The sequence below is a fragment of the Haliotis cracherodii genome, unplaced genomic scaffold, assembly GCF_022045235.1.
Source record: "Haliotis cracherodii isolate W230 unplaced genomic scaffold, xgHalCrac1.p SCAF_16, whole genome shotgun sequence".
Lineage (NCBI taxonomy): Eukaryota > Metazoa > Mollusca > Gastropoda > Lepetellida > Haliotidae > Haliotis > Haliotis cracherodii.
The window spans coordinates 15,815,704-15,825,880 of NW_027266271.1; the positions used below are offsets into that span (position 1 = coordinate 15,815,704).

At 39.5% G+C, this 10,177-nt stretch overlaps 1 protein-coding gene across 2 annotated transcripts; it reads right to left on the minus strand.

Annotated features, from left to right (window-relative positions):
- Window positions 1-232: 232 nt before the first annotated feature.
- LOC139463411 (FAST kinase domain-containing protein 4-like) lies at window positions 233-8,521 on the minus strand. 2 transcript variants are annotated; one of them, XM_071244669.1, is made up of 7 exons: window positions 8,494-8,521; window positions 5,948-7,258; window positions 5,294-5,421; window positions 3,929-4,043; window positions 3,204-3,279; window positions 2,102-2,216; window positions 233-476 (listed from the first exon to the last, which is right to left on the minus strand). In XM_071244669.1, the coding sequence occupies exons 2-7, from the start codon at window positions 7,254-7,256 to the stop codon at window positions 384-386; spliced, it is 1,836 nt and encodes a 611-aa protein (XP_071100770.1). In that variant the 5' UTR covers window positions 7,257-7,258; window positions 8,494-8,521; the 3' UTR covers window positions 233-383. The 2 variants fall into 2 exon arrangements, with proteins under 2 accessions (XP_071100770.1, XP_071100769.1); XM_071244668.1 differs by having other exon boundaries at window positions 8,383-8,501.
- Between the last annotated feature and the right edge of the window lie 1,656 nt (window positions 8,522-10,177).

A 10,177-nucleotide genomic window follows, 5' to 3' on the forward strand; every position in this document is an offset into this window, starting at 1 on the left:
AGTAAAAACTAACACAGAAAATCAATTGATTTGAACAAAATATGTTGTCATCCTAAGGAGAAACATGCCAAATTTCTGCTTCCTGTGTCCATGGTGTCTATCAATATGGGTGAAGTTTACAGAACTAATATGCCTTTGAGAGCAGTTTCAGCTTCATTGGTCCAGTGTTTACGATGGACGATTGATGATGGAGAAACGGGACTTGACAAAAGCTCACTTGGCTTTCAGCTAAAAATAGGACAAATGGACCTTGAGTGAGACTCTTTATTAAACTAAAACAATATAAATCATCCATCCATATTTCAAGAATAACCAATGGATTATGTTGTAGCCTGGCCAACTTATAGCGACCGCGTTGTCCATCACTCAGCCTGTCTGTATCTCTATGCTGCACCGACTGCCTCCTTGAGGCGAGACTGCAGGTACTGTACAGTCTTCACCACTGTGTTCTTGTCCGCCAAGTCCGTGTAGGACACCTGAAGTCACATTCAATAACCATTTTTGGAAAAGCTCAACAAATAACACTTGCCTTTGTTTTAAGATACTGTAAAACGTGAAATTAATGTGTCTCCAAAAGAATGCGACCGCTCGCCCCTAGCCAAATATGCGACTCAATATGAATGCGACACCCCCTCCTCTCAAGCATCAGTGGATTTATATCTAAACAAAATGTCCTCTGTCAGGTTTACAGGAGAATCCCCACCTTAATCCAACCATACATTAATCCAATCACACACCAAATAGCACCGCTTATTAGCGCTGAGTAGAGTACTTCAGCTAAAACAATATGTGCGTGCTGGCTCGTGTCGGCCTTTGATGCAAAGACCAGTCGCATTTTTCGCATTTAATTCACGCTTGCGTTAATATCAAGATTTACAGTATTTGTGTTAGTGTTTCTCAGTTGTTGTGGCATATTTGTAGATGATTTTGTAGAATGAGGTCCATAAATCTCCCCAATATCATAACACATCAACTATATTTATTTTCATAAATTGTAGATAATTATCTAATGTTTGTGTGTCCTTGCGGCCTGCTACATCAGTATCTTAATACAGGGATACCCTCAATCTTTACCATTCAACATTAGGATTATGAAAAGGACCCCGTCACTTCAATTTGTTCTTATACTTTTAGAAATTTTCCAGAAATATCACCAGAAATGGGTTTAACACATGATACTCATTCTGAGAATGGAACCTAGGCCTTCAGCATGACAAGGCAATAATTTACCACTAGGCCACTAACGCCATATTGTTATATTATTAACAGTATTGTTGATTCCCATGTGCTCCTTTCCGTGAACTACTAAAGTATTCTTCGCTATCCTATACTACTCTTAACACTTAAGTAGGGGATACTTGGAAATAACTTACAATTTCCACAATTGTTAGTTTCTAATAATAGTTGTATGACAATTCAGAATGAATTGGGGACACATTACAACCAGTAGTGATGTACGACAGAAGATGTTATGACCGATAATGATCTTTGAGAATGACAGGGTTGAGAGATGAAATTTCAAAGCTGACGTTTCTGTATCAGTCGTGTGTAATACCGCCATGATTTTTCATGATTTGAAAGTCGCCTCTTACAACCAGCATAGGTAGCTGGGGTCCAATTCCAACTCAGAATCCTAATGGGTTACAACCAGAACAAATTGCTCTAACCCGGAATCCCCAGGGGGACTTCTATGTGTGTACTTGTCTGTCATACAGACCCTGAAACAAACATATCCAATACAGCCCATGCAAGTCTATAATATTTGGTAAGTCTAGATTACTACAGATGAGGCTAGTCTCTTGGCTCCTTTTTATTATATTTTATAACTATGATTTAACAACTGTTTTTTTTCGGCAATTAATTTCAGAGACTAGTTTGTTTGTTTAACACAACACTCAGCAATATTTCAGCAATATGATGGCAGTGTGTAAATGATCGAGTCTGGATCAGACAATCCAGTGATTGACATCATGAACATTGATCCACGAAATTGGGATACGATGACATGCATCAACCAAGTCGGCGAGCTTGTCTACCCAATCCCGTTAGTCGCCGTATTTTCAAAAGTCTTCAGAGACAAGATGCAAGTCTATGTGTGTACCTGCACCACCTTGTAGCCGAGCAGAGACAGGTGGCGTGCCTTCATGGCCTGGAGTCCGGTGGGGGCGATGTCGTGCAGCGTCATGTCCAGGTAGTCCTGCACTAGGATACACACCCTGCAAATAACAGGTAGCAGCTCATTAGGCCTAAACCTATACAAAACAAGAAGACAGAGTCATCCATATCCCCCACCATCCTTGCATGCTTACATTTTTAAATAAATACAGTAAAACATGGATATAATGAACAACGTATATTCATTATATCCATGTTCTACTGTAGTTTTGATTTCTGTGCAGACATCAGACACCAGTCCTAACTACCCTGAAATATTTCCTACCCTGGATTCGAAAAATCCCAGAATGTCGACATGATTTCACCACTTGCCTGAGTGATGTGCATACAAAGTTTTACAAAGATATATGAAACAGTTTATGAGTTATGCTCTTGATTTGAGCAAGTGCAACAAATAAAATAACAAGTTCCATATTTAAACTGTAAAATATCAATTTGTGACGGTGTTTTTCAACTTAAAAATATATTCATCATTTAATAATGTAATCAAGATGTCATCTATAGTGGTTCCTGAGAACTTGGCAGAACTGTGCACCATGGTCAAAAGACCAAACAAGGGAGATAATTCTGTAAAACAAAGACTTTTTGATGTTTTTCAAGCTTGATCCACAAAATATTATATTTATCCCTTCATGATATATGAAATATCATGCTTTATCCATTGCAGATCTCGAACAAATCTGTCCCATGTTGGGGTCCAGAGCCAGAAAACATAAGGCAAGGGCCATAACTCTGTAACATATTTTTCCCTGATGTTTCAGTTTCATCAACATAGGGTGTTTAATGTAATAATAGTGTTTGTAAAATGTCATCCTTGTATCCAGAGTTTAAAAGATAAAACAAGGGCCATAACTATGTAAAACATAAATCAGTGATGATGTTTTTGGAATATGATGAACTTATTTATCCCGTAACAAACAGCGTGGAATGTCGTCCTTGTATTCATGGCGGTTTCACCATTGAATTCAGATGTGTGGAGCCCAAACCTATACGCCTGCTCCACTGTGTAGCAGAAGATAATAACATACCTATGAAGCTCTGGGTCATCAACTGACGAATCGTACGGCTTTGGTGTTCCATTTTTGTCAACAAACAATTCTGCATCTGAAAATTAGGGAATTATTAACAAAAGTGTTTCAAGTTTATGAATCAATTGGAAATGACTGTTTTTAATGCAGTAGTCATTATAAAGGTAATTTGAAGATCAGATAATTCTACCAAATATTGTCATGACCTGTGTTACATATACATGACGCACTGTGAGGTAAATACAATCACTCTCTTGTGGGATTCATGAACCATAACGTTTCTTAATTTCATAATTTCGTTACGACTGAATGACAGTAGTGAGTTGTCTTGGCAACCCAATCCATCATGTGTTTTACTTTCGGTCTGGAGCCGTGAAGATCCAGGGTAGAATAGGTCTTCAGCAACCCATCCTTGCCGTTAAAGACTACTCTGCTTGTCGTAAGAGGCGATTTACAGGATCCTGTGGTCAGGCTCGCTGACTTGGTTGATGCATGTCATCGTGTCCCAATTGCATGGCTCATGATGTCAATCAATGGATTGTCTGGCCCAGACTCGAATATTTACAGACTGCTGTCATATAGCTGAAATATTGCTGAGTGCGTCGATAAACAACAAACAAACCAAACCAAACCAAACTTCGGGTCTGAGTAGACAAAGTTGGCAAACTGGACAGCAAGTGATGGTATGCCGCAGGAAAGGTTCATGAAATGGACAACATACGAACCTATGTGATACCCAGAGCTGCTGAAAATATTGGACTTGACGTATTTCTCCAAAGGAACCATTGTCGAGAGCGCCTTGTCAATCAGTTTGGCACTTGATCTGTTTTTCTTCATAAACTGTCACAAACAAGACAAACAATACATGAGTGGGTGGGTGAGCGAGTGATTTTGTCAGTTATTTAAGAACTGCCTGAAATATATTTTTGTATTTATGGAAAATACACATAAAGACTGATTTGTGCACTGTGTAAATATGTGTTGTGGACTTATGCTTGAGTGTGTACTCCATAAACGCAAAAACATATTGAAGTCAATTCTTATAAATAAATACATCAACAATAAAAACTTTGGCTGCTTATTTAAAGATTAACATGAACATGACAAAAGTAATTGTAGATAACAATACAAAATATGCAACACAAGCCCCGCCCAATCATCAGCCATTCAGGTAACAGCATTCCGTTAGCAGACGTGGCCTATTTAAAAAAACCCCCCAAAAAACAAGTGGTAAACGTCTGGGACCTGCCTCACTTGGGGCTTTCCTCCCACATTAAGCTCACACGCCGCGATATAACTGGAATACTGTTAAAAGCGGCGTTAAACCAAACTCACTCACTCACTCGTGTGTTATATGCACACTTAATTATGGGCAATTAAATTCTGGAAACATATATCTGTCGTACATAAACACTTCAGGCTGTCAGCATTAACCACGAAATTTATCTTTTAACTCTGTTTTTTTTCACTGAAATAATATTCTAATAAGAGCCCCCTATTTCTAATTTTGAGAGCGCCCTGGGCGCTTATTACGTCATAACAGCAGCAACTATTAACCTTTAGACAGAATGTGCATTAATCCTCAACACATACACTGATGACAAAGTGATTAAAGGAGGTTTTATCAACAATACAGCCATTGAATTATGGTACAGACAATCTGGAGATCAACTGTAGAGGCAAAGTTCATTTGTGAGTCATTTGACCTATTCTGTACCAAACAAGTGAGCAAGTCCTAAAAGCTGCAGTCAGCAATACCATGAATATTCCATGCTATATCACAGAGGCTAAAAAACCCATCATCTGTAGCATGTTCAGTCTCATGGCAAACATGGGATTCCAGGTAACCTATGACAGTGATGTTGAAGACAACGATAATGTCATTAATGATGATGATGATGATGATGATGATGATGATGATGATGATGATGATGATGATAGTGGTGGGCCCTAGCTATGAAGGTATGTATGAGGCCCGTGGGTATTCCAGGTTAGAATAGGTTCCCAGCAGGCGGCCATCATACCGCTGGAATAATGCTGAGTGTGGCATTAAACAAAAAAACAAACAGCTCACAGGTTATTAAATGTACCTCTGTCGTCTTGGGCTGATCTTGAGGTGGAAGCAGAGGGCCGTCATAGCCTGGTGTCTCCAGCTGGGCCGTTGTGTTGATGTTCATCAGCTTCATGTCCGTCCACCACTTGCGGTACGTGTCTTCAACTGCAACAAACATGGGTAAATGAATCATGGAATACTCATTCTATTTCCCATTTTATAAGCATGTTTTGGAGAAACAAATATCAAGCCAAACATTTCCTTATATTAGCTATTTGTTTGCTTTTCATAGGTTGCTGTTCTGACCAGTTCTATCCTGGAATCCCCATTAGGCTTAAAAACATAAAAGAATTTGTTTTCAGGCAATAGCTTTCGAAAATATATTGCGTGCGGTGGTAACCAAAAATTTGTTTACAATAATCTAGGCAAAATCATGCTGTTCTTAAGTATTATTGCATTTCACTGCCAGGGTTGTGTGTTCGAGATGCGGAATATTCAAAGATTTAGTTATTTTTTTGAAAATGGAAATAAAAACAAAACGTGCAGCAGACTTTATGATGAGGCAGGTGGTGCCTGACAACCAAGACTATTATTTTTTTTGGCCTTAGGTAGACATAACTGTTACTTTTTGAGTCCAATAAAGATTAGCCAAATTCATCTAAAATACCATCGTGGAACAGATTCTACCAACCTGGAAAATACTCCATAAAGCTTGAGTCAAGGACTGTCACAATCATAGCACTGTCAGCCATGTTGAGGATTGCCAGAGACCAGACAAGGTCAAGCCACTGTGTGGGATCTTCATCTCGGACAGATGCCAGGTGAGACGACAAGATGGCCTTTACCAGACTGACTGTCTGTGGACTGACGTAGTTCAATCTGGCAATAGATATGATCACCTTAGCTTTGTCCATTGCAGACAGTTCCACTAACCCTTTCTCTAAGAGTTCAGTGAGTCCATCCAGGAGAGTGTCATCTTTCCACTGAAGCTCGGACAGTGAGCGTAAGATTGACAGCAGGGTGAGTGGCTCTGGCTGTAGAGTGCTGGTAGTGTTGGCAGTAATACCCTGTAACAACTCAGTGTCATACACATTAAGGCGGCTACAAGCATAGAAAAGTTTGGCAAAGTCTTTAAGATTCAACGTATTCATATCTTGTTTCTGTTTATTCAACTGTTTCACCACAGATCGAATCAAGGGCTCATTTCGTCGTTGTTTCTTAGCCAAAATGAACAGAATTCGACTGAGGTGTTTTGCGCCCATGTTCTGCACCAGTGTGAGAGCCAGGTCATCAGTTGCTTTAATGGAGTACCCAGCATACATCAAGGATAAGAGGAGAGACGGTTTGGTAATGTCCTCCCACTGTTCACCGAGCCTGATGGCAGCGTTTTCGACGATCTCCTTGCGAAGTGGGCTTTCCTGATGGTTCTGAAGATGAGACACAACCTTGATGACAGAAGGGAGAGGACAGATCTGTATACTCTGAAGAACCTTCTGCCCCAATGCTTCTATCACAGGTGTATCAGTTTCATACATTTCTATGAGAGGCAGCAGACAGCTAACTGTGTCCGAAACACTCAAATATGAAATTCCATTTAGTAGCCTATCTTCAAACAGACTGAAGTTTCCGGAACCAAGCGTTTCAACCTGGACATAGCCCAATTTTCTGAGTTCATTGAGTCTAGCCAAAACTAGCGACATCTCATGTGAAAACAACACCTTTGTGAACATCAGTTCTAGGTCTTCAAATGTACTGTCTTTAATATGTGGTGTTAGATCCCACGATGACTTTGTTGCTTTTAAAAAATTGAAGCCACCTCTCTTAGTTTGGGAATCGACTGACGTTTCATCTGCATATGTGCTGCCTTGGACAGTGGTGTTCGTTGTCATAGAGACGGCACACTGAGATAATGTGACTTGTGGATGTATAGCTGCTGCTCTGCGACTTCCTTGCAGGCAGAGATGGCGCCACAGAGGCATAAAAATCTGTTTCGAATACATTCCTGTAAGAAAAAGAAAATGATAAAGATTATCTTTCGCTTTTAATTGGAACGACAAACAGGGTCTTAACTTGAATAAATTAGAAGCCCTTGCAAGGTTGATTCAAGATTCCAAACATGATTTTAGTCTGAGCAAAAATGTTTTGAATTTTCTTGCCTAAAAATGTACTATGGCATTTTCAGTATATATTAGTCTCACTATATTTACTAGTATAGGCTGATCATACTTGACCAGGAAGAAATTTTTGTGTGTGTCAAAAGTCGTAGACTGCGTCATCTGCAAGCTAAATTTTAATGAAGTAATCAATCTAGCAATGATTTGCTTCAATACAAGGATTATATGTCTCAGTTTCACACTACCGTACACTTATTATAATACCAGACCTACATGAGCAACAGACTGTTAAGCATAGTTCCTCTATAGTTCAATTTTGCTAAATAGAACATAGAATGTAAACATAGTGAACATTTTCGTCTCGTTCAAGCAGGACCACCTATAAACTATTGGTGTCTTAAAAACCTTGACTTCTCAAGGAAACTTCACTCAATAAATTGATACTTTCTTTTTTCTGATTTTAAACATTTTAAACATGTTAATATTCATCAATTAGTTTTTCCTGATGACTGGAATTGATGAAATTCTCTGTTACCCTTTTAGGCTGAATTTGGATAGATCTGGTTCTTGGAGTCGTGTTTGGTTCCAAATTCAATTTAGCGGTGTTTAATCTAAGGTAACCTAGCTCTACAATGAAAACACAGTATGTCTATAAGTAACTGTTTGCTTATTTCCTCAATAAGTGCTCACGTAAGAAAGCAAGTAAATCGGTTTGACAGCCCGCAGTACAAGAGTTACTTCCCTTGGAGCTGTTACACCTCCTGTCTCAATGATCTTCTTGCTTTTATGTTTTCATGATAACAGGGCAACCTAGATACAATGGTTTCTTACTGCATTAGCATTTCAGGTACTTTACGTTTCACGCGAATCAAGTTATTTCCCTGACAAACCAGAGGCATCCCAGATTCACGAGCCGACTGACACGAAGAGTCAATATGCCCTTGACGAACGGGTGCAATATGTCCGCAAAGTGCATCGATTAACAGGTTCATATGTAAGGAAGTACACTTACTGACATATGAAGAAGAATAGTTTAACGAAACGCCTCACTGGTGTGCATTGCTCCCAAAGTTTGTCAGTATAAATGACCGGTTTACTGGCCCGATCGTGTAAACATGCTTACTGCTTTGTGAAAGCTCTAAACAGCGACGTCGTCATCTCAGCGGATAGTCGTAACATGTAGCACGCGCTGCTTAGAGCCGAAGCACCAAGCTCCTCACAGCGATATCCCGGAGCTCTCTATACCATACCGAGAGTGTAACGAAGGTGTCGCGCGCTGGGAAGAAGTTTGCCGAAGCACCGGTAAAGGGAGGTAAGGATGAGTGTGTTAGTGAGTGAGTGAGTGAGTGAGTGAGTGACAGAGACAATGACGTTTAACTTGGCCCCAGACCGTTTACGTTTGTTGTGCTGTGGGATACTGATTTTACAAAATGAGTTTCGTACATTACATCTTATTATGATCTGTGAGACAACTTGTTTGTTTGTTTTATTCCGTTTTATTGTTTAACGCCGCACTCAGCAATACAGTCCGGCTATATGACGGCGGTCTGTAAATAATCGAGTCTGGACCAGAAAATCCAGTGATTGATATCATGAGCATCGTTCCACGCAATTTGGATTGATGACATGCATCAACCAAGTCAGCCAGCCTGACCACACGATCCCGTTAGTCGCCTCATACGACAAGCATGGGCTTTTGGAGACCTGTTCCACCACGGATCTTCACGGGTCTTACAGAACAGTTGTTCATTCCCTCGCATGCTTTGAAATAAACCTATTAAAGGTTGATTTTTTCAGCTATGCATTTCTTTTTAGTAGAGATATTACAGCGTGATGCAAACGTTAGACGTTTACCACTTTGGTTCTGACAAACCTAGATAAGATTTTTTTAAATGCAGAACCCGGATGTACCTATCTTTGGCGGGTGTAGTGACTCGTGGTCGGCCGGAACGTGGACGGTCATTGGTTGACCCCGAAGATTTAAATCGTACAGCGAAATGTGAAATTCTGGTTGACATTTAGACTGATGTCTGAGACTCTCTTACTTGAAGTCGGCCTGTGGCGATATTGCGTGTTGTAGAATCAAGTTTTTTTTCAAAATGGCAAAACCATATAAAAAATTTTTAGACATGTTTTTTTGTTTTTTTTTGTTTTTTTTGTTTTTATAGCCAAGTAGAGCCTGTACGTTTTCCATAATTTGCGCGTGTGAAACGTTTTAAGGATGGCTTTGGGCGTCATGTTTTCGAAATTTGTGAACAACGCACCCAAAGTTAAAATGTCAAAACCAACTGGCACAATTTCCTGTACCAAATATTCACATGCGTATATGTAGATGTTCCATGGTGTATTTCAACAATTGTGAAGCCATTTTGGTGAAAGAAACAATATTCATTGTAATGCAATCGGTTATGCGTTTCTTTTTTTTTGATGAGTTGCCGTTCTAGCCTGATTCTGTTATAATTACCTTTGGCACAAGCGCCAGAACATATAATTGATCTGAACAGGTTACATACTGAATTATACATAAAACATCAACATACTGATATTTCTGCTATCCACAATGTGAAGTAGAGCCGTCTTATTTTTGATAGTCATTTTTAGATATAAATAAGACCGCTCGCATTCTTTTCATTTGATTTACGCTCGCATTAATTTAAAGATTTACAGTTCGAACCGTCATTATCATCTTCAGTCAAACCCAGTTGATACTATGCAGTTTGACAGGAATCCACGACACCGTATTCAATTAGTATTGGGAACGCTTATTGCTGGTCGTAAGTGGCGACCAAATAATGATTTATTAAATA

What these genes read in the sequence shown, in the direction of transcription:
- LOC139463411 (XM_071244669.1), bottom strand. Translation starts at nt 7,256, where the DNA reads ATGTATTCGAAACAGATTTTTATGCCTCTGTGGCGCCATCTCTGCCTG. An exon ending in CAGCTCTGGGTATCACATAG is followed by an intron (nt 3,280 to 3,928) that starts GTTCGTATGTTG and finishes CCTAATTTTCAG; the next exon opens with ATGCAGAATTGTTTGTTGAC. An exon ending in TCGGCTACAAGGTGGTGCAG is followed by an intron (nt 477 to 2,101) that starts GTACACACATAG and finishes ATGTGACTTCAG; the next exon opens with GTGTCCTACACGGACTTGGC.